Genomic DNA, 25,690 nt, shown 5'->3' on the forward strand with positions numbered 1-25,690 from the left:
GTTAAACTATAATTATTCAATAATAATCACAAAAGTATTTCTTTAAACACAATATTTATTACTTAAATAGAATGTAGCGACATCTGCATTCTAATTCTGATGACGCGTTAACAACATCATTTCGACCACTAAGGATATATACAACTTCTCACCGCAGGGGCCTTCTGGCCAATTAGACAGGTCGAGGAACCTCCCTTAAAGTCGGAGGAAAAGGCTTTCTCAAGTATAATAATAGAAATTGAGATAAATACTTTGTGTAAAAGGTTTTCTCTGGCCACGATAGTGAAGTTGTTTTAATAAATCCCATATTAAAAGTAAACCATCCTAATTATGGCTAGATTACTAACTATCTTTATGCATTATTCATTATTTAACTTCAATTCTAGCAAAAACAATAATTGTTTCCTGTTGGTAGGTAGAAGACTGCTGAATAGTCAGTATCATGTCTAATATTACGTAACGCCGATCGCCAAGGTATACGTTCATACGTACGCACAGATCAATATTTTGTTCACAGTGTTTCTATACATTAATGAGTAATCATACCATGCCATAAAGGTTGACCAATTTCGTTGAATTTGGGGTAGCACTGAAGGGTGGTGGATGCACTGGAGGCGCCGGCTTTGTCCAGTTTATCTGGGTCACAGTACTCGTCTGAACTGAGGATGTTCTTGAGGTGATCATTTTCCCATGAAATATCTACCGCGTCCAGTGCTCTGTGAACATTAATAGTATTATTTTTATTTAAAAAAAAAGCAAAATTATTATGTATAATTATGTAAATTTACTGTAAATTATCTCTGATTATCTCTTTCTTTCTGATTATATCTTATTTAACGCCGTAAATAGCCATATCTTAAGTTAATCTAGGTTCCAAATTTAAAAGGTTGCAGCAGTATTGGCCTAGTGCCTTTAGCATGTCAACCAAGTCAAAAAAAAGAATGGTGGAGAGTTTATTGCCAGTTCCGTTCTGATTGATTGCCCTTGATTTGAGAACTGGCAGTTAATGTAAAATAAGACCCATAAGGTTCTAACGCCACGGGATTATCATTAACAGATGTAAAATTATAACCTTCTCTGTAGACTAACTTTTTCTAATTAACATCATATTTTCGGTTCAAAGATACTTTATTTCTCAAAGAATTACATTCACTTAGTGAGATATATTTAATTTAAGGTAGGTTAGTTGTGTATAACCAGCGGCACGTAAGTCTAGCGCTGGCCGATACGTGGAGGGGATTGCTGCGCATGTGTACTGTCGCGCGGGGGACAAAATGCGACTGGAGAGCCAATCGACGCTCTTCATTCCGCTAGCCCCCTTCAGGTACCTTATTTTTTACTTCTGCGCAATAACGGTCAGCGCTAGAGTTTCGTGCCGCTACTTATACATCTTGTTATCAAGAAAATAAGCAATATAAAATAAAACAATTTGTAAAAATGTATTCTAATTTATATTGAACTTTTACCATTTTTATAGACAATACAGTATTCCCCCATAATCCGGACCGCGTTGTTGGAGTATTCTCGTAAAACAGTATTTTTTAACAATTCAAATACTAGGAATACGAATTTAATAAAGTTATTTAGTATATTTTTATAACATCACAATTGAGGAAATAGCGCGTTATACGGAAACGGGATATTCATTTTAAAAAATTAAGTATCAAAATAGAAATCTCGACTTACTTATGAAACACCGTCCGTGGAGTAAGTGGTTGCGATCTTTGATTGTGTAGCCTTAACCGTTTGCTTGCTCTTCTATATTCACGTTCATAGCTAGAGAAAACAAAATACGCCTTTAAAATCACATAATATGATTAATGCAAGAAACATTCCGAGTTAAAGGCATTCGCTGTCAGAGAATTCTCGTGTATCGTCTCAAGTGATCCGAGCTTGTCGAATCTATATTGAGTGTGACAAATGATGAACGACACATTAATTACTTAAGGAAAATACAGCGTCAATGGTTTGCAAAACTATATTTTTTATACAAATACTAGCGGACCCGACAGAAGTTGCACACGTAAATAAAAAAAAAAAAATATCTAATGTTTTAAATTCTAAAGCATATTTGATATCTCTTGGTCACAAAAATATCGGTTTAGTTTACATACACACGCGTAGAAGATTTATGAATATAAAGATTTGATGCAGACGTATTTATTACCCTTAAATATTTAGGGTATGGTTGTAGTTGCGTGAATTGAATAACCCTAATACCATCGATAGAGAAACTGAACAGTTCATATTTGGATAAAATATTAAAGACTACTTACAATTTGTAGTAACGTATATAAAAATATTTACTTATTTGGTCTAGATTCTTCATCGGAGCTTTCAGAGTGGGAATGGACTTCTCTTCGCTGACGTTCTCTATGCCTGAAAAACAATATTAGAAATCTATAAACACATAATAAGTATGTAATATAATTGTATATAAGTAAAACATCTGTGATAACACGCATGAATGGCGCCAAAACCGACATAACTGCGCATGTGCTAAAGGCCGCTATGCCACAGATAAACCAAAATTTCACGTTCATGTCAAAATAATTAATAGATTTTTTTACTTAAGAGATTCCTTATGTATACAGTTTTTCTTGTATAATTTGTTTTATTTGCTAGTGCAAATAAATAAACTTTTGTTGTGAAATATAATACAAATGATTATTAAATTAACTATTTACTTGTTTAGTGTTGCATTTGTTTTGAAGTTTAAAGGTTGTTAAATATTAAAAAAGAATTACCTGTCCCTCTCTTCCCTTTCCCTCAGTCTCTCCCTGTCCCTCTCCTCCCTTCTCTCTCTATCTCTATCTCTGTGATCTCTGTCGCGATCTCTTTCATTTCTCTCCCTTTCTCTCGCGTACTGAAATTCGAATAACATAAAAGTAATGTCAGACAACACCAAACTTCTACTAATGAATAAATTAAATTACCTCAAAAGGTAGACAAAATATATCTCAAGAACAATTCTCAGCTCGGAAATTTAATTCTAAATTAGTATAACAAAAGCATGCAAACCAAATAGTTTTACTTTTTGTTTCAATCTATGGTAAAATTTATAAAATTTTAACGACTATTCACCTGTTACCATAATAATAAAAACATAAGGTACTAGATTAACTCATAATTCATCATCATAATCAATTATTTTGTATGTTATACAGCATACAAAATGATGCCTAAACAATACAAAAAAAAATCTAAATAAATAAAATTGGGGTGGACACCCCTTATCACTTAAAGGTTTAAAAGATAGTAGGCGATTCTCAGACTTCCTGAATATGCATAAAAAATTTCATAAGAAACGGTCGAGCCGTTACGGAGGAGTATGGGAACGAACATTGTGACACGAGAATATTATATATAAGATTCACACTCACCAACGGAAAAGACCTATAATCGGGATCCTCCGTGGGGCAGACTTCCACAGCAGACCATTTTTCTAACAGTTTCCTCCACTGTGTTCTATAGCACTCATTGCTACCCGGGTCCAGCACTATGCTCACCCATAAGGCACCCAATTGTTCCCACAGTTGTCTGCATTTCTCTGTCATGGGGGTATTCTGATTCCGCCACAACAGAAGCCGAGGGTCTGATAGGAACTGCTCCGTCATCAACATAAGCATACGTGGACCGTTCGAGTCTTGCGCACGGAGCATCTCCCTGACCTGGAATGTTTGATTATGATTTTAATTATTTGATTAAGCTATATTATTGACTGAGCAGTGTTGGCCTAGTGGCTTCAGCGTGCGACCCTCATCCCTGAAGTCAAACGTTCGAACCCCGGCTGTGCACCAATGGACTTTCTACGTGCGCATTTGACATTCGATCGAACGGTGAAGGTAATCATCGTGAGAAAACCCGTCAGACCCAAAAAGTCGACGGCGTGTGTCAGGCACTGGAGGCCGATCACCTACTTGGCTACATTGACAAGTTATCATGAAACAGAGACAGAAATCTGAGGCCCAGACCTAAATTTAAAGCGCCATTATTATTTTATTATTATTGACTCAATCACAACGATCTAAAAATATTCAATGTAGAGCGACCAGATGAAATAACAATTAGACAACTCGTACCCATTCGTATAAGCAAAACAACTGTTTAAAGTCTAAATAATAACATTGTTATAATAAAAACTGATAAATTAGCATTGGTTCAGATTTCAATTGTAAAACTTAATAATTTAGAAATGTTCTGCTAATGACTGGTCCATGGCCAATGAACGCGAACGTGAAAATAATTGATTAAAATTCGGAATATGATTTTGATAAAAAAAAATATATTTAGGTACCTTTAAATTAAGTGAAATTAATGTGCTTACCTTCGAAAATAAGGAGTTTAATTGCTTGTTTGCGTTATAATATGTTCCCTGTAGTAAATATGCCCGCACTTGTTCGCAAACCTGGAAATAAAATATAGAGAAATTACTCATAATATTCATTATGTATTTATTATAAACTTCATCTCTACCATTATAGAGTAAGACTAATTCGATAGAAAGGAAAAAATAACCTAAATCTTTCTATAACAAATAATGGACATATACATGACAATATGTTTAAAGGCCGATTTACATTATCTTAGTGTTTAGGAGAGTGCTTTAGGATAGTACTTTAGTTGAAACATGTAAACGCTACTTGCTTTAGTAAACGCTACGCTAAAGAACTTGCCTTTCAAGTTGTACTAAAGCACTCTCCTAAACACTAAGATAATGTAAATCGGCCTTTACGCAATACGCATAGTATTCACACGTTTGAACTATACAGAAACAGACAGAAACATAGGCACCGTACTTTATAAGATATGTAACGATACTTCATAACACATCAAGATAACATTTAAGACTATACATCGATTCAGAAGATAAATAACTTCAGAACAATTCAGGAATTAAAAGAAAAATCAAGAAAATTGTAATGAATTTGATGTTATTGTTGAAAACAGTGAGAAATTGTATATTTTTTAATAATAATGTGTTATTTATAAACTTCAATGTTTGTTAGTAATTGTTAAACTAAATAAATATTAGTTTTACACAACAAACATGTGTGTTTTGATTTCGTAAATGTGCACCATAATATTTATCTTCGAAATAATCGTAATTATTTTTTGTTATATATTTGAATTAAAAACTCTTTTTCTATACAGAACTGGTCAGACGTTTGGCCGCAATCCCACCTGATGTTAAGTGAGATGTGGTGTGTGTGGATGTGGAGGACATGCCTCTCCAGGAGGTGCCTGTTTAGCCGCAGCTTATATGATTATAATATAACACATTATACTGTCTTGCTCCCTTCCATCTTGGAAGGGAGCAAGACGTTTCACTACATACTCTTATTAATTTAATGCTGTTTGGTTAACACGAAATGCTGAAGTCCATAAATATTTGGGAATTGCCACTGTCGAGGAAGACATTAAAAGATCAACCGATACAAAATGAGACTTCAGCAACACGTCAACCCCCTAGCTTCGGGCCTTTTGGAAACGACGGAGTGTGTATCGGCTAATAAGGGCGAAACTTGCCGCAGTCTGACAGTTTACGAATTACGGAGGGAATAAAAAAATATTGGATTTGCGTTCCCTAATTGCCATCATTTCTCATAAAATCTGATAAAAGCCAAGAGGCTGATGCAGATGGATAAAATTTAAAAATAAATGTTGTTTGGTTATGATTTGCGTTTGTTTATTTTACAGCCAAGTTACATAACTTTTTTACTGAATGAGTAGGTTCGGAAATGACATTTCTGGACTAAGTCACTATTTATTATACCATATTCTCCATTATACCTGAATTTCGTCCAAATGCCAAGCATGATGTGCGTCAGGCGGGGGTCCCGCTGTTGGATCAGGGGCCCCACAGATCCTGTTGATAGCTGATCGCGCCTGCAGCACTTCATCAGCCAACTTCTGCGCGGTCGGCAGTACCTCCGTGTGATGTTCCGCTATTAAATACTGTACAAACTTCTGGAGCTGCTGCCGATCCATCTGCAGTAGGGTTTCTGTAAGTTAACCGAAATATTGTGTTATTTAGCTTTAATTAAAGGACGCATTCATTAAAACAAAACACGATCGACCATGTCTCATACGACGTTAAAATGTTAAATTCACAGATAAATTATATACGATATCGTATATATGTCAAAAAAGGTATATAGTTCGGTTCCAGTATTAATAGAGTTAATAATAACCACATCATTAAATTCCGACAGCCGACCTTTTTATATATACTTTTGAAAATAAAATAATATAAAAACTAATTTTATACTTTAATGCATTTAAATTTTTGACATTGACAGATTGTTTGGAGTCTTCCGCGAAAATGTAATTATCCAATAATTAACTAGACTATTAAGCGAAACATTAATAACACGTCCTTAAACACAGGGGTTTTTATAGAAGTTTAACAGTAAAACGATAATTTTGAATATAATCAGACGTTAGACATTCTATAGAGTTGAAGTACTGGCGTTTACGTGTCAAAATTACAAAATAAGTTCACTGCCCGTTTTATAAAGCTTGTATACCTGATATGGGAACCCGTAGCCTCACTGAATCCGCATTTCTTATGCGGTACAGGGCCAAGGCGACTACATGCTGACACCAAAAGATGTCGCGCGCCTCGCAACTGCATGTTACCCCAGTTATCTTGCACCTAGAAAAGTTTTAAGGGTTTAGTATAACAATGTATATTACAACTTGTAATATTGCATACCAATGTTAAATAAAAAAACCAGTGGCGCTACAACCTTTTTTTTTAGGTCTAGGCCTCAGATTTCTATTTTAAGATTATTTGTTAATCTAATACGCAAGTAGGAGATCGGCCTCCTGTGCCTGACACACGCCATCGACTTTTTGGGTCTAAGGCAAGTCGGTTTCCTCACGATGTATTCCTTCACCGTTCGAACGAATGCGCACATAGAAAGAAAGTCCATTGGTGCACAGCCGGGGATCAAACCTCAGGGATGAGATTCCCACGCTGAAGCCATATGCCCAACACTGCTCACCTCTTTATAAGTAGAGAAGTATATATTCGGTATTCTAAATTTCAACATTAAAGTAATAAGTTCATAAATAAACTGTACTAAAGAAATATTAAGAGTTTCGTAAATAAATGTCTATTAAACGACCTCACTTTTAAACCAACTTCGAGAAGTCAAAGAAACCATCAAAGCTTTCAATGCTATGGAGGCATGAAATTACTTTCTATAATTTCGGGTCCTTTATTTAGAGCTGGTTCAATAAAGGACACAATCGTTTACGATCTCCAAGGTGACAAAGTTTCGGATTACAATAGATAGTAGAATCCTCGATAATAAAAGAACTACGTACTGGCTCCAACAATGCCTTTAATAGCGGTTTCTTCTGCTGTATTGCGTCGGAAATGTTCATTTAGCTTATGATAAATCATATAAGGAAATTATAGCAAAATCGAAGATTGAAGGTATGTAAGGTAAAATCTCGTTCATTTTGCAAATACAAAAAAATAATTAATAGTTATTTCTTCCTTCTTAGAAGATTTTATGCTTTATAAGGTGTTAATACGTCTTCAGTTATTTAGTATCGTAATCTATTACTTCGAATTAAAAATTCGCATACTATGACGAATAACTTTATTATAATTTTGTTTTATATAGTGATTAAAGACATAAAAAGGTTTAATAATTATTTTTTTTATGTACATCGCCGTTATCATTATTTGTTCATGATGCAGCAAACTTCGTGTCGCCTTAATATGTTTTTTTTTCTTAGCCTACCTTTTTGGTAGTCACATACCAATATATAGAATATTTTGCTATGCTACTTACAGAGGCTGTTCGCTTTTCCGGATTAAAAAAGTAATAAAACTAAATATTTCATTTTTTTATATTTTTCCTATTTTCTCCCCAAAAAAAAACTTCCTCAACAAGGGATAAATAAAAAAATACTCGAATTGATTTGTCTTCAAGTTTTGAATTATTCAGTACAAATCTACAAACCGGCTCAGATATATATATCATAAATTCAAATACCTGTCAAATGAAACTGTAACTCTATATAGCCTTTCAGGTTCAGCTGAACAGGGGCTGATGGCCGCTGGTGCTCGCACTACTCCACTCAGATGGAAACCTGGAAATAAGAAACAATAACTTTAAACAGCAGTTTCTCAAGTGTTAGAGCCCATAAGATACAAAATATTCATGCAGGTAAATGTTTTTTTACATTTGCAAGATATAATAGGATTTAAAGAAGTAAACTGTTAAAAGTTGCATTTAAATTAATAGTAATATATTTAAAACGTAAATTTAAGTAAAACAATGCCCAAAGCGTTTGAATGACTACACCAATGATTTTGACAATTGACAATCGCGACAATGGACAAGTATAGATCTTATGACAGAGAAATTTAAGAGGCCTAGGGGCTCAAGCGTGCGACCCTCATCGCTGGTCGTGAATTCGAATAACGGCTGGGCACCAATGAGTTTGGCTTTCTATTTGCACTTGCTCCTACGGTGAAGGCAAACAACGTAAGGAAACCGGCATGTCTCAAAGTCAATCGTTCACATGTGTCAAACACAAAAGGTTGATCACCCAAGGATGCAATCTGAGGCCAAGAACACTGGATTATGATTATAGATATTTAATAATGACTTAACAACAAAACGTTTAGGACTATTCAAACGGAAACTAGAACAGATTTTATCGAACATTCAAAGGTTAGCTTCACTTTCAAAAGTCAATTCCCAGGTCGGTCTTGTGTAAGAATAATTGCTCTAAAATGTCAGCCATATAATTTGGCCCAAGTCATTGCCCAAGGATAGGGTGCTTTTGTTACCGGAGCCCTAAATGGGCGATGGAGCATTACGAAGTTAAACGTGGCAATTAGTGCGTATTTTACCAGTTTAGGCCTATTCACTATGTATACGCGAGGATTTGACGTTTCAGACTTTCTGTAAAATTTGAAGTCCGACACATATATTGCCTATGGAGATTATAGAATTATTAATACGAAACGTGTTGCTTGTGTATTTGAAAAGGCATGCCTTAGACTACCACCAATCATACCTAGTTTCCTATGAAGAAAATATATAAATTAAACGTGAAATCAGAATCTAAGCTATGCCATTGGATTATTAATCGGGCTTAAGGCCGATTTACATTATCTTAGTGTTTAGGAGAGTGCTTTAGGATAGTACTTTAGTTGAACCATGTAAACGCTACTTGCTTTAGTAAACGCTACACTTAAGAACTTGCCTTTCAAGTTGTACTAAAGCACTCTCTTAAATACTAAGATAATGTAAATCGGCCTTTAATCGTAGCAAAGTATAAAAGTGAAATATTTATAAAAAGCGCAAAAAAATTGTAATACAATTTCAGATTACAATCGCTTCGATTATAATTTCTTTCACGTTTAGTTTCAACTTCCTGTTGTGTATTGGCGATTTCGAGTGGTTTTTTAAGGTATACATTTAAGATAAAGAATATTTTGGTTATTATAAGTTATTTTTGTTTTACGATTCGAAGTTTTAAAAAATGGCACAGATTATTAAGCTATAATATATTATTGTAAATAAATTCTCGAATAGATCCAACTAAACGTTGGCAATTGTATATCTAATAGACAGACATAAATCATACCTACTCTTAACGTAAAATTTTCGGAACTTCTATAAAATGATAAGAAAACAAATGAATACTTAAAAACAAATGAATAACTTGAAGTAAAAGTCAGTAGTACGTATATGAAAACGTGATCCGATTTAATTGAACCCTCAAGTTACAAATAAAAAGCGTTAAAAATATATTTGGCAACCGAGACGGAAGCGAACTGGCACTCGAGAAAAAGGCAGGTTATGAAGAAAAAGTTAAAAAATGGCGGCTATTGCAGCAGCTGCGATATTGCGTCGCGACGAATGTTGATTTGTTATCGTATACGTTCAATACAGCTGAGTACACAATCTGTGTTGGAGTAAAATCGACTTTAGTTACTTGTAATAAGATACAATAGTCCTTGAAAACTGAGACGCAGGGCTGGCTAATCGGTACATACGCTTCGATAAGATTTTGATTGGAATCACTTATTTTTACAGCTGTGGTTTGCGGTTACAATTTGTGGATTCCAATTTTTCTCACAACAGTCACAAGATTTATATTCCGCCATTTTTTTTTAACGTGACAAACAGGACCGGTATACTGTAACATCAAATACAGATTTCGACGTATGTAATTTAGATGTAGATTTCACCTTCCAAATCGCTAGGTCGGTCCACTATACTTCCAACTTCTAATAGCGAATGCTAATTCGACGTGAATTAATAAAATTTAATGCAATTTCTATGTAGTTCTCTCAGGCCCTTAAACTTAAATCTATTTTCATGAGCTGTCAAACCATTTTTTCTGTATGAAGTTTGACATATTTGACAGCGCTGAAGGAGAGACTGACTTGAGATACGATAAAGAATATGAACTTCAATATTCGAAGCGCCGACGTCTTTGGAATCGCGTGTTAGAAAATCTCAATATTGAATTTGGAATCAATCGCTATTATTTACAGAGTAACGGCGCAGGGCTGCAACATCGTTCACATTTCTATCATAGTATCGACTATCGATCCAGGACAAGATTGACTCGAGATACGTTCAAGAATAGAAGCGTAATTTATCTTTTAACGTATACGTAAAATTATCCTATTTAAATCTTGCATCAAAATCTATAAAACGTGTCCCGTTTTATAGATTTCGATCCATACTCAGAGTCGTTGTATAAAAGCTAATGGTTACGTAAGTTTAGAAATAGGTTTATAGAGCTATGCTTGTTTCCTTAATTAACCAGGCATCAAATTTAATTTTTTACCAAAACTACTTAACATTTATGAATAAAGTAACTAGTGTGTCTAATAATAGTCAAGGAAAAGAAAAATCTAGTAATATTTTTAAACTTCTACAAAAAAATTCAATATCATTGTTTTTTTTTAATGGATCTCGCTGTTGGCTTGGCAGCTGACAGCTTAGCTCGGCCGGAATGGGCTTTTCCCCGCGACTAGCGCAAGGGCTTCTTCCTGCGAGACCACCTCGGCTTGGACCGTCGCAGGGTAGTCAATCGCCTGAAGCTGGACGGAAGCTGACTGGAGTGAGCGAAGTATGAAGTAAGGGACGTCGCTTTACCCGGTGAAGGAGGTTTAAGGGTCAGAGTCTGGCTAATGAAAGAAGATAACGAAAAAGCGCGGAAAATTCAAAAAAATTTAGTATGGTATCCCAAAAAGTTTGATATATTTTGTGGATTAAACTTACTTGATACTTGATTTTATTTTATTATTTTTTACATTGATAGTAATGTATTCAGTCTTTTACTATTGGTACTTAAGATGACTAGCATTGCATGGAAAACTAAAACTTTATTTATTATAAACTACAACTTTATTCGGAATAATCAAAATCAGGATCCAAAAAATCAATACACATAGATTTATCAGTCATTGCTGTTATCACTGTCCCACACATTGATTATGAAACTTTCTAAATGTTTAGGTTAATATACCTGTTAACTATTCGGAAAAAAATATATAATAGAAATAAAAATGAGTAATTGCATGAAGTATCAAGACAATAAATCATACTAACCTAAGAAATTCAATGACATTCTGTGTTGCCATCCGAAAATTTTCAAATAATTCAATTATTGGTTGCGCCGGATTGTTATTTTTATAATAATTTTTGATTTTTAAATAATGGTTGCTCAATACATATACCCATCCTAATACTTCCTAGACGCATGTCTCATCACCCACCTATTTTATGTCCCAATCCTATGACGGTACTAGTTCCGGAACGGGCTATAGGTGGCGCGCACGACGATGAGTCTCTAATAAGAATTAATTAGTGACAATTTTGATGACCCGCGTTATGGTTGATTATTCGCCGCACGCTCGCAACGCTTCCTTTTTCTTTTAAACATTTAATTTTTTATTATAAACTTTAACTATACTTAAATTCAATTAACTTTAACTTGATTAAGTATAATTTGTGAAAGTGATTGTTCATTGGTGTACAACAAAGGAAAGAAGCCACTAAAAGAAGCCACTAGAAGAAGCCACGAGGTTGAAGGTACTGTGCCGTCATCCTTTCTTTCTTTTTCCCATTGTCCATTATTGAGCAATCATATTAGGTATCAATAAGAAAAAATACAGTCCACTATATAACCACTTCAAATATTTAGCTTATAGGTATAAAGTTTTATAAAGTAACATCCCGCGCCTCCAATTATCTTCTTTCATTTGCCAGACTGTATTGTTATTGTTAGTCTGTGTGTCATATGTACATTAGCTATAAACATATATTTTTTAATTGGAATGTCTCTGTTAGCCTGAAGGGCCTTGACAGCTAGCTTGGGCTGTTTTGGTGGGCTTTTCCCGCGACTACTATCAACTTAATAATAATCCAAAACGGTAGATATTTCTATGGCAATGTTTATCGCCTTTTCTTGAGACAACGCCATCTGTTGAATGATAATGATAAAAACGAAACAATCAAACACGTACTTGATAAATTAACCTACCATTAAATATAATTTAATTGACGCCAACTGCCAAATTTACCCTTTTCAAAATATTGACTTCATTATTAAGTTTTTTTATAAATATATCGGCTTCATCTGAATGACTGAACGAATGCGTATATTTCATAACAAAGTGTATTTTTCTTACGACCTTCTTCAATATTCAGGTCAGTGGCTAGGTCAAGGCAGCCATTGTGTGACTGGAGACATACTTTAATTACATTCGTTGTTATGTATATTACGTTCGCGTGATACTATTAAAGACAATATTGTACAATGATAGCAAACTAACTACCTAAGTAAGACAAGTAAAATACAGTAGAAACTCGATAAGTTAAAGTCCAAGGGAAACACAAAATATTTTAAGTTATAGCGGTTTTAAGTTATCAAGGGTCTATGTTTGGGATAGGTTAATATAGAGGTAGGTATGTACATATGTATGTATATACCCTTATTCCTATTTTTACTCGAATGCGTCAGAAGGATTGGTTCAATAAAATACAGGCATTTAAATAATCCTATTTATTTATTCAAATAACGTGTGTAACATAGCAATAAAACAACAATTTAAGGTTTAGTCTTCTTAAAAAAGTCTGTGATTTTATATAAATAATGATCTTACAGTTGTTAAAACCGAAACCTTTTGATTTGCACACTCTTTTCAAAATGACTCATTGACAAACAATTTTATGTTATAGAGGTTGTGGAAACATTTCTTTAAGTTACTGAGGGGCTGAGGGCCAATTCAGAGATTAATTATTTAAGTTACAGAGGTTGCGTATTTTAAGTTATGGAGGTTTTTTGGCTCTGATGGGAAGGGAACATATTATTTTTTGAAGTTATAAAGGTTTTTAAGTTACCGAGGTTTGAGTTATCGAGGTTCTACTGTAATTTCAATTCACCACGATTACAACAGAATGAACGGGATTGTAGAGCTTGATATTCAGTAGTGGGCTGATCAATTTAAAAGCGTAGGCACCTAACGTGCGAATCTTATAAGTAATTAAATTACAGATTTCTTCATGTTATATATTTGTATGTAAATATGTCCACAGTAGGTAAACTGAAGAAAATTTTATTACATCTGATATTCTGTGCTATAATAATATAGTAATATTACAATGAAGGTTTTCTATATTTTTAACGAACTAGCGTACTTAGCGGCACATTTATTTGATTCTATGTAATACATATATTTTGCAGATGTCTTAAATAAAACTGAAGTTATATTGTCAATATTTTTAGTTGAGTTTGGGTTACATTATCAGAGATTTCATATGTAACCCTTTTTTGTAAATACTCAATAGATTATGTTCTCAGGTTAGGTTAGGATTTTAATGGTGAACAAATTTCTCAAATCCATTAGTTTTGGAGCCTATTGAATGCCTTGAAATCCTTGTAGTCTATATTTATTTCCAAAAAAAAAATTCCAGCCATGGATTGCTCGAAGACAGATTTTTATATAACGCTCCTTGTTTTAACCGTAATTACCTAAGACATGAGCAGTGTTGGCCTAGTGGCCTCTGCGACTCTCATCCCTGATGTCGTAGGTTCGAGCCCCAGCTGTGCACCAATGGAATTTCTTTCTATGTACGCATTTAACATTCGCTCTAACGGTGAAGGAAAACATCGTGAGGAAACCGACATGTCTTAGACCCAAAAAGTCGATGGCGTGTGTTGACAGGAGCCTGATCACCTACTTGCCTATTAGATTGACAAATGACCATGAAACAGATACAGAAATCTGGCCCAGACCTGAAAAGGTTGTAGCGCCACTGATTTTACCTAAGTCATATATAGAACGAATGTAAGGAAATAATGTGTCAGGATTTAGTTAAAATTTTCGCCGCCCTTACAAATTTTAAATAAAAATAGAGCTATAAATACAAATTTATTATAATTAAATCCGATTTAAGCCAGTTCGGGCCTTTAGAAAGTTGAATTTAAATAAGGACTACTTTCTCGTATGTTTGTTAATACTATCATATTTCACAAGTAAATGTGGATCAATACTTATTTTATCGACTGAGACATACTTTTTAAAAATTATTAATACTTAATAAATTCCGAATTTGGTTTGTTGAACGGACATACATACATATAGTTAGTCAGGAAAATGGAAGGAAAGAGACCGAGGGAACAACAGCCTGATGGACCGACCCTGTATCACGAAACCTGAGCACTAAGGTGTTTGAAACCATTCACCTAGCTGGAAATCGGCAGTCGGGAATATCATGATGCTTAGCAGTGAGCAAGTGATCGGGGGAGGAGTATATTACAGTCTACCAGAACTCTGTCTAGAAGAAATTATAAGAAACGAATTTACCTACATCTAAAGTGAGGCTCCGGAATTATAATTGTTAGTTCTGCTCTCTTCTCTTATGAAAATTATAGATAACAGAAAAGTTTTCGAATATGCCAGCAGTTTCTTAGAGGCGTCATGTTTTAATGACGCATTCTCGACATACAATATCCGAACCATACACCATTCAAAATTTCGAAAATCGTTTAAACACAATTTGTAGAATCGCTAGCTATAAAATTAGTCTCAAAATCCGGTTGAAACCAGAAATATTGAAATAAATGTCGTAAATTTGGCCTTATAACAGTGGCGTGGGCACCGCCATTCTTTTTTATTTACGATTATACTCGCATCAAGTCATTATAACTTTTGTGCGCGACTGTGTTGTGAATTCTAATTTTTTTGTTCGACTCCGCTCTTTATTGTTTGGTTTTTATTGTTCTTTGTTGTAGAAATTTGTGGTTATTGGCCTTGTTTTACAACAATGTTATACACCATGACAAATTTATGTAGATAACAGACTTTATAATTCAGATCGCTCCGACTTTAAAGGGAGTATAGTTGATAATGATGTCAAGAATTTAGCACATACCTAAATACTTTGTTTTACGTAATAATGAGAACGAAAACGAATTTGATGCATATCTAGTTCCTATAACAGATGTCCCACTTTCAACCTATGCCCGAGCCTTTGCATGAGTGCGTCTAAGTAACCGGTTTGTTTACATTAATCACCGGCCGTTGTGTGCGCCGCCGTGATCAATGTGTGAGTCATATCTTTACGTCACTTTGTTTACATCGGCACTAGTGTGCGTGCCTCGGCTACAGGGATTGCTTCACAGAGGGACGTCACGCGCGCACGTGCGCGTGTAGGTGTGTTCGCATGGCTCGTGACGTCACAGAGCGTTTCGTCACGCGTTTTACTGTGTGCATGAGGCGAATTACCTCTGTGCCGTAGTGTGCGTTCAGGCCAAGCCAATGTTACATTTTTGTGACCTTAACCGTCGTATTGCAAGACTTGTCCTTACGTAATTGTCGTATTCCTATTATAGACATCATTACTCAATTGGATTCGACATTTTCATTCAATTTTAAATTGAAACTTCTAGAAGGTACGAACACGGTAATTTTATATTTTAACTATCGAAAACTTTCTATACGGAGTTATTATTTAGTATTTTAATATGGATAATCAATTAACAACTTAAACATAATGCGCTTACGTTTAACAATTTTATCGTGTTTTTTTCCTAAACCTAGATTATAGCATCCAGTTTTAAACATGTTTTAAATACACTACATAAATGCATACTTTAGTAATAAGTTACTAATGGTGATGACACGAGGCACACCTGCTGCTTCACAGGTGTTTCGGATGTATCAACAAAGTGTTTGACCCCTCATTGCTGCCACCCTAAGGGAAATATACCAAACAAAGTAACTTTAATATAACTTCCGCACACAGCTTTACATGTAGGTGTAACTCGTAAGTTTTGTACGCAATAGTATATATTTTATTCACCAAATGTGTTTTTTTAAGCAGTGTTCGTCTAGGACCTTCCACCTAAAGGTTTCTGAGTTTCAAGATCACAGGACAGGAGTCTGGACAATTACATCTATACTTCCAGTGCTCTACTTGTGGGTAAATAGATGAGGGGGGGGGGGGGGGGGTGTCTTACCGACTCGTTCAGGTCCTTACAGGTCATGGATGTTTCGGGGGATACCTTCACAGCGTTGCCAAGACGATGGCATCCCCCATTTTTCACGAGTGTGGTGTAAATTGATTTCCCTACAATAAAAGAAAACCTTCAACGAGCGACTTCGAGTTGGAATAATTGCAGTTTATTTAATGAAACTTTAAAGAGGAAAACAAAAGCGTATAAAATGAATTGTCTCTTAGAATTTATAGAACAGAGCCAGGAGGCTCACCTGATTGTTTAGTGACATCGCCGCCCATGAACACACTCTGCCAGAAGGCTCGCAAGTGCGTTGCCGGCCTTTTAAGAACTGGGTACTCACTTTTGAGGAATGGTTAATGAAAGTAAATGCTTAGAAACTGTTGTGTATTTTGTCACTGGTAAAATTAATAAATATATTTTCTGCCGATTTGGCGTTCAAACGGCATTTTCGTATTTCCGTTCGTGTGCGTTTTTGGCACTGCACGAACAGGAGTTATTTGACCATTAGAAGCCGACGTTATCCCTGATGAACATAGGGTATGTATTTTAACTTTAAATAAAGATTCCTAGATCGCATAAGCCGCGGAAACTATTGACAATAGAGCGAAGTGATGTACTACAGTTTTATAGAAGACATCAATGTCTATATATATATATATAATAAAAACCGATAAGCTTAAGGCTATAGAGTATAGAACATCGTGCTACAACCGAATTAATGCGGGTGGAACCGCAGACACAGCTAGTACGTTATATAATAGGTTATTAAGGATAGAATAGAATGTTTGAAGCAAATTACGCGGTAAATGACGCAGATGACATTCGGCAGTTAAGTCATTAAAATGACATCTGTAAAAGGTTGTAATTTAACAAATAATGGTCTAAACAAAATTAGATTTTTTTTAAAGAATTTAAAACGATATTATTAATCTGACGAAATAAAATTTCATGTCTATATTCTATTTTATTTCTTAAGTCACAAATCTCGCTGTCAAATATACAAAACTTCATACAACTAAAAAATGACAATTGACAGCTCTTGTAAATATATTTTAGTCTGTTTCACTAACCATAAAGATATTGTAAAAAAAGTAAAAACGTTAGCGTGACATCTGTCAGTTTACAGACTATACACGTATAATGCAAAACAAGTAAAATTAAAATGATAATATGCAAACAACCGCCCACATTCACATTAAATATCCGGACTGAAGGGAAGTGGAGCCGAGTGCATTTACATGTATGCGGGGCAGATGGGATGTAAATATATTCGGTTTCGTTATAACTTCCATTGTCTGGTACTGATTATGTCGTTAACTGCTATATGCCAATTTAAAAATGGCGTTCGAGGACTATGCCTTATTACGACTATGTCTAGGGTATTTTGAAGGATTCAAAATGTCCCGCTCTGTATACGCTTAGGGTACGACTAACAAACAAGTCTTAAAGGTAACTACGAACAACTCATTTCATGTGTATTAAATAGTACAAAGATAGTTATCGAATGTCATAAGACTCTAGGGTTATATAAAATATTCTAATACATTTTTGACGTACGGGAGTCAAAATTAGCGCTAAATCTCGTTTCTGAATAATATCGCTGTTAGAGCGAAGTATGACTCCCGTTTGTCAAAGTCCAATTCATTTTTGACGTGCGGGAGTCACGCTTACCGCTATCCAGTTTCTAAATATCATTCTCAGAGCGAATTATGACTGACGTATGTCAAAGTCCAATACATTTTTGACGTACGGGAGTCACGCTTACCGCTATCCCGTTTCTGAATATCACTCTCAGAAGTCAGACTCAATTATGACTGACGTTTGTCAAAGTACAATTCATTTTTGACGTGCGGGAGTCACGCTTACCGCTATCCAGTTTCTAAATATCATTCTCAGAGCGAATTATGACTGACGTATGTCAAAGTCCAATACATTTTTGACGTACGGGAGTCACGCTTACCGCTATCCCGTTTCTGAATATCACTCTCAGAAGTCAGACTCAATTATGACTGACGTTTGTCAAAGTACAATTCATTTTTGACGTACGGGAGTCACGATTAGCGCTAAATCCCGTTTCTAAATATCACTCTCAGACCCAATTATGACTGACGTTTGTCAAAGTACAATTCATTTTTGACGTACGGGAGTCACGCTTAGCGCTGAATCTCGTTTCTTAATATCACTGTTAGAGCGAAGTATAACAACCGTTTGTCAAAGTACAATACATTTTTGACGTACGGGAGTCACGCTTAGCGCTAAATCCCGTTTCTATATATCACTCTCAGACCCAATTATGACAGACGTTTGTCAAAGTACAATTAATTTTTGACGTACGGGAGTCACGCTTAGCGCTAAATCTCGTTTCTGATTATCACTGTTAGACCTTAAGCTACGCAACAGTGAACGTTTGACGCTCGTTAACTTTCAAAATTTGTTCATATGAGATAAACACTACTAAAACCCAATCATAATGTTCTCACTGGTACCACTCATGTGGCTAGGCGGGTCGGTACAAAGATATTCGGTGCCTTGTAAGTATGTCATCCAAGTAATTGAAGCCTTTTTATCATGTATTGTATCTTTTGTATTGTAAATAACCAATTGAGTTCGCAAGGCGCTATTGTGTGAATACAATGTAACTATTCTTTCTTCATAATGGTGATTTGTCCGAAATTGAACATTTAATAGATTCTACTGATACGTAGTGGAAATTAAATTGAATACAGATTAGGCATGATCAAAATATATTGTATTATTGGCGTACAAATAGAGCAATTATTAGATTTTATTTTTTAATAAAATAGGCCGCACCGTATGCCATAAAACACCATAGACGATGTGGGTGCGTTGCCGGCGTTTTAGAGAGGAGTAAGCTCGTTTTTAACTCCATTACACTACACCACACTCCACAGCTCGCTAGCAAAAGTAAATAATGGCTAGTGAAGCGGACTATGGAAGATTTCCAGCCATTGAGGTGTATACCTGACAACGTACTGGATAAAGAATTTACAGAAGGTATTTTTTTATTAGAATTTTTGTATGTTTTACTTATGACAAAGTTTAATATACGATTAAGCGTCTATAATTTGTCATGTAATATGTCGTCCGTATAACAGGATAGATTGAATTTCTATCGTCTTTTGTTTCAAAATAGCTCACTCAACGCAATTTTATCAATATTTAAGACATTGTCATTCTTAACCTATTTAAAAAGACCTAAGAGGTTATCAATTCGTCTATTACTTTTCTACTTTCCTAAAGTTCCAGAAGCCGGGTTGACTCTGTTCATGACTCTTTGGTTATTATGGCAAGATTTCTGAGTCCTCAAACCATTGTTTCACTAATCAAAACCTTCGTGTTCCAGACGCTAACCACGACTCCACGGAGCATTTCAAAGCTAAATAATTAGTATTTAAGAGATAATTTTACGTTCAAACGCCTTTGACCCTATGTACTATAAATATTTACACAATTTAGGAAGTACGTAATATAAGTACATACCATACAAATGAAGGTATCTCACAAACACCAGCTCTGTCAACATTTGCTTACAGATACCGCGTCGCTCTTTGTTTTACTCGTATTTACAAAATTCTTGGTGCCGTTGCATTTGTGAGAACTTGTATGAGAATTGCTGCTTTAGCCAGAAATGTATTTGCTATAAAACATTGCGTAAACGGTTGTTTCTTTCAACCAAAGATGCCATTAAAAGAGTCCGGGGCATAAAGAACTACCCTGGTGAACCCTAGGTAGGCTGCGTTGGTGGGATCGAGTTGTCAAGGACCTCGAATCAAGGGGTTCGAAGTTGGACGCAAGAATCACGAAATATACTTGAGGAGGCGACGGTCCACAAGGGGCTGTATAGCCATTGTTGATGATGATGAAGAACAGTCGGTTGTGACTCGTCTTAGTTGTAGATAGTAGATAAATATATTGCAAATATTTTAAATTTAATTTCCTTTGGATATTCAATTATTTTTATAAGAATGTTTTATTTTGCAAACAAGCGAACTGTGGAATCGACTACCGGTAGGGGGTCTTCCCTGGGAGATAGCATCATATGTTAAAAAAGAGCATAGTCCTTCCTCAAAGGCCGGCAAAGCACTCACGCACGCAAAATAGGTGTCCATGAGTTACGATGACTGCCATTTTAAAGCGACCTAACAGTTTCTTGTTTCACATGAATTCAGGCCGCGAAAGCACCGTCTACGTACGTATTTTAATCAACACTTTGATATAAATCCTGTTTTGTAAATAAATATTGCCAGTAATTTTCGCGGAAGAACGAAAATTTAAAAATGGAGCAGCATTACGCGCTTAATTTACCTGTCAGTGTCCCAAAGTCAAACAAAACAACGCGTTTCCGTGGATTTAAATTACTTCCTCTTTATATTAACTAAATCTCGATATTTTCTTGATCATTTAATGTAATCAAGTAATAACTTTCTAGTGATTCACCGCAACAAGTAATAATCTATATAATTTGTAATACTTTTGACTTTATTAATTTTACATTTTTACTTTTTATTTATTTTACTTTAGTAATTTTACAGGGTCGTTTATCACCTGAGTTCTAAATACGCCTACGTAGCGCTTTTTAAGTTTTAAATTTAAACGCTTTTACTAAAATCTATCGTCAGTATGATATGAACATCTGTTTGTCATTTGCACTACAGACAGTGACTGTTACAGCGCGAGGATGTCATTGCTTCCCGATTTTCGGAGCAGTGAGGTCGCTCCGTGAAACCTGCGAAAAGACTAGGAAACTTCTGAGCTTCTGGAAGGAGCTAGGCTGGCTAAATCAGCCAGGACTGTACGCACAACGGACCAAATGGGCGTTTAAGTAGGGAAACTGAGTCCACACTACATACATACATGTATCGTTACTTTATTATCTTTAGCTTAATACCCTTTTAATGTTAAAACACCTTTTTTATAACGGCAATATACCTGGTATAATAGTGGCACTAGGCAACTAACTGAAAGGTAAGTTTAAATACACCAATTTTTACATTAATTTATTTATAATTCAGAATTTTCCACACAGTATGCTATAATACAGAATTTATTAGCTTAATTTTATACATAAATAAGCATAACTTTCCCATCTAAGTTTAATGACAGCTGACAGATGGGAGCATTAGATTTGTCTCTGAATTTTAGGCTTAGGCTTATAAACCCTCTCTTCCCTTAACGCTGGATTATTTTATTAGATTTAATATAAGTGTTATCATGTATATTGTACGTTTAGTATGATATTGCTTTGTGTTGATTCTACAGTTGTCTTTTACGTTTAACACGTGAACGAATATATAGAATATAATTAAAGATTGATCGAAGTGAAAGGAGTATCCAAGTTGTGTGTATAAATTAATAAAAGTTTTATATTAATTACTCTTAATATAAGTTCTAGTTCACACGCGAATTTCTTTAAGCAAGATAATAAAAAACTAATTTCCTCAATTGGATTTTGAAAGAGTCGGTTAATAATTTACTAGTATCCGCCGTGCCCGCATGCAATTTGCCCATCACTTTTACATAAGTTGGACATCAACATCGTTACGTTGAATACATAATTTAAATGGAATATTTTATATAAGCGAAAAAAAACTACTTTGTATGCAACGGGTGGGTTTCATTAGTAAAGTTCCTTGCACTTTTGTTTATATAGAACTTGGGGCAAACGGCCTCACCTGATGTTCAGTGATAACGCCGCCCATGGACACTCAACGCCAGAGGGCTCGCGAGCGTTGCCGGCCTTTTAAGAATTTATACGCTTTTTTCTTACTTTACCAATAGTATTTACTTTTCCGTACTAGGGTTGATTGGAAGAGATCGCTTATAAGGTCGTTGCATGCCTAATCATTTTTTGTCTGTACTTTTAAAGTTACGAAGTGTTAATAACATAAAGTTAGTGCTCCCCTATATTATCCAAGTATATGAGCCTAACTAACTAGATTATAAGACTATTACATAAGAAATTTAAGAATTTAGAACTGTTTTTGCTCCAAGTAGACGATTGGCAAGCAGCCGCGCAAGATTGGTCACTGCGCTAGGGGAGTATTTTTGTTGTATTTGTTGTGTGAAACGTAAATAAAAGCAGTATATAATAATAATAAAGCCCTTTTTATCCATATCCTTAATTTCATTCATGTTGTTAGTATATACTTAAAGCTAAATGTTTCTAATGTCAGTCGCCTGATGGACCCCTCTTGGGTGATAGCCTCCACCAAACCTTTCTAGATGTCTTTAACTTTGCCAATAGCTTGTTAGTATTTTCCTACTATTTCTATCAAGTTATCAGCTCACCATCTTTTTGGCCTGCCCACTCTTCTTTTCCTTGGTGGAACCTTACCTTCCTTTATAGGAATCTGCTGTCTAGGTATCGTGTTAGATGACCAGCCCATTGCTATGTTAGTTTGTAAACAGCAGTGAGTTTAATAGCACTATATTTTTAAAACCAATTATTATAGGTGCAGGATTTAGTATTCTTTGATCACTTAATATTTTAAATTAAGCAATCACATAAGAACTGTACAATTAGCTGTTTCACAATAACCAAATATTTTAATACTTTTAATTCTGCCTCCTCAAAGTTCAACAACATAAGGAGTTTTAGCCAGTAGAACCAAAGTTAATTTAAATAACTGAACTACATAGTTATAAATATCGATTTTCTTTAGCATACAAGACGTATTTGGACATACATTTTTAAATTGAAATGAGATGCAATGTCACTTCATTTATACCAAGAACCGTGCGCGGATACGTGATAATAAATAACTGTATCACACGAAACAAATAAATCAAAATGTCTACTTTGCGTATTAATGTCACACGAACAATTTAAAAATCACGATCGTATTTTAAATAAAGTGAGATTCGCAGAGTAAAAAAAAATATCTTTGCTTATATAAACAAAAATAATATTTCTTTGTATGCAAATACTGAACGTAATTAACAGGTAAAAACAATACATAGACATAACATTTATTACTAACAAAAACACACACACATAAACACACAAAATAACTATAACCAAAGAAAAAAAATCCCTTTTCCCATTCGGTTCGTTTCAAGTGTGTAATGCGTGTGTGCTGTGGTTGTAATTGGCCCTGGCTCAGCATTATGCTGAGGAGCAGAATGTTCCAAAGCGCTGGTCATTCTGCCACAGACCACAGCAGCTTGTTTGTGCCTCAGTCGCAAAAAAAGAAAGAAAAAGAACTTAGTAGAAAAAAATATAGTAAAAGTAAGCAGTGTAAGTAATGAAGTCTTGTGTAAAGGTGTATAGTAAATAAAATAAAATTAAATGTGCTAACTGTACTAATAAAATAAAATACAGTATTGTCGCAATTTATTTTACTACTAGAAATACTTACGATCCTTGTGGCATAAGGTATCTTAACCTACATCAAGATTTGACGCTATCTAATATTTAAACCACCACAGTTCTAATTATTCTCGACTATGAATCTTTCTGACGATATCAATAGATGAAGCTGGCCGTTTGTTTAAAAAATATCAATATTGAGATAATCCTTGGGGGAGGCGCCGGCACTCATTGTTATCCAATTAGGCCCGCCCGCGTTAACGCCGCGAATTCAAATTAGGCCGGGGAGAGGTCACTGACCCTTGATCAATCGCTGGACCGCGCGTAGGGTCTCATGTGATAAATAAGGGTTATTGATATTGGATGTGGAAACAAAGTTATGTTCATATTTTATATTAGGCTTAATATTTTGTATGTTATACTAAAAAATTAAAAAGCTGACACATTTTGCCAGTCTGCGCCATCTATCGAGGCCAATTGAAAACTGAAAAGGAATCTTACGTAAACACCAACGTTTTAGTAAATATTTTGTATTGCGAATAGTGTCATTTAATTTTTAAAGCCCGGGTCACGAGTACTATTAATAAACAAATGTAAAAATAAATTTACAGTCCAATAGCATACAAGTGCCAATGTAATTAGTATCGATTTACAATAAACATAAAAGCAAATTTCCAATGAAACGGCCAGTCATTATCCCGAAATGCCAACAATTTCATAAAACATTTTAACTTCGCTTAGCAAATGGCAGTGCATATTTTCATTTTTATGGACTGGGGGCTAGGATTCGATACTTGGCGCACTCAAAATGATGGCACTGCGCATGCGTTCTGCTAACAATGTTAGATGGCCAGCCGGGGGTGGGAGCAGGGTTGCCATCAATAAAATTGACACCAGACATTTGTTTGACAGCCCTGAGTTATTACAATTCATGTCTGGATTTATTTTTAGGTTTCCGTGATAAAGGAGTGGTTTTAGGCTTGGGTATTACGTATATTGTTCGACTACTGCTGACGATTCCTCTCTCGAAAGCATGGAGCTATGGCCAACCCTATATGAAAGTCATCGCTGAAATTCTATTACGCGTTTTATACGCAGGGCGCTCCTTACTGGGGGGACCATTATAAGTAGAGCCCCCGTGGGGCCGTAATATTTCACGCGTCACATCCAGTTTGTCGTCTATGGGGGGTCCAGGGAGTTGGATGGTGTCGTAAAACATTGAAATCTCCGGGACGGCATAAGTTGGACGATTCGTTTCGCGCTGTTTATTTTAAATTACTGCGTGTGTGTCGTGCACATGGCGTCTACTAAGAACGACGTGACGCGCCCGCTAATAAACTTAGCATAATAATAATTATGATATACCACGAATGGTTCGCCATAATAAATGAAACTGTCTTCATTTGTGGCACAGAAAATTCAATAAGGAAAATTCAAGTTAAATATATCTATATTTTTTATACTATGACTTCATTATGAACTTATGAACTTAGTCATGTTAATTTTAGATACAGTAAATCCCATGATTACTAAAATTACACGAAAACCACCAAAATACCAGTCTGCGCAGCGCTAATAAAAACTTATGGAACTCACCGGACTGTAATTATTCTATATTAACTAATAATGGATTCAAATGGGATCTTTTTACGGCCACAGATGAAAAATTCAGTGTATTATCTGTGCCATTTCGTCAAAAGTCAAAATATATATGCTATATGTGGTCGATCCTTAATATTTCCAATAAATAATTAAAATTATCAACAAAAAGGTTATATTTTTGTACAAAATGCCATACAGTTAAATTTAGATTTTTTTAAACAATGCAAATGCAAAGAACTA

The 25,690-nt window shown here is 35.1% G+C and overlaps 1 protein-coding gene across 1 annotated transcript in view; it reads right to left on the reverse strand.

Moving 5' to 3' along the window:
* LOC125057197 (zinc finger SWIM domain-containing protein 5-like) overlaps positions 1–25,690 on the reverse strand; it is a 59,950-nt gene that overhangs the window by 11,030 nt on the left and 23,230 nt on the right. Inside the window, exons 2-10 of the mRNA XM_047660718.1 lie at positions 8,016–8,112; positions 6,531–6,658; positions 5,794–6,005; positions 4,328–4,408; positions 3,384–3,671; positions 2,748–2,866; positions 2,308–2,379; positions 1,687–1,776; positions 547–716 (exon numbers count right to left, since the gene is read on the reverse strand). Of these exons, the coding sequence (XP_047516674.1) occupies positions 547–716; positions 1,687–1,776; positions 2,308–2,379; positions 2,748–2,866; positions 3,384–3,671; positions 4,328–4,408; positions 5,794–6,005; positions 6,531–6,658; positions 8,016–8,112 (1,257 nt within the window). The remainder of the gene's footprint in view (positions 1–546; positions 717–1,686; positions 1,777–2,307; positions 2,380–2,747; positions 2,867–3,383; positions 3,672–4,327; positions 4,409–5,793; positions 6,006–6,530; positions 6,659–8,015; positions 8,113–25,690) is intronic.

This window comes from Pieris napi, chromosome 16, assembly GCF_905475465.1.
Source record: "Pieris napi chromosome 16, ilPieNapi1.2, whole genome shotgun sequence".
Classification (NCBI taxonomy): domain Eukaryota; kingdom Metazoa; phylum Arthropoda; class Insecta; order Lepidoptera; family Pieridae; genus Pieris; species Pieris napi.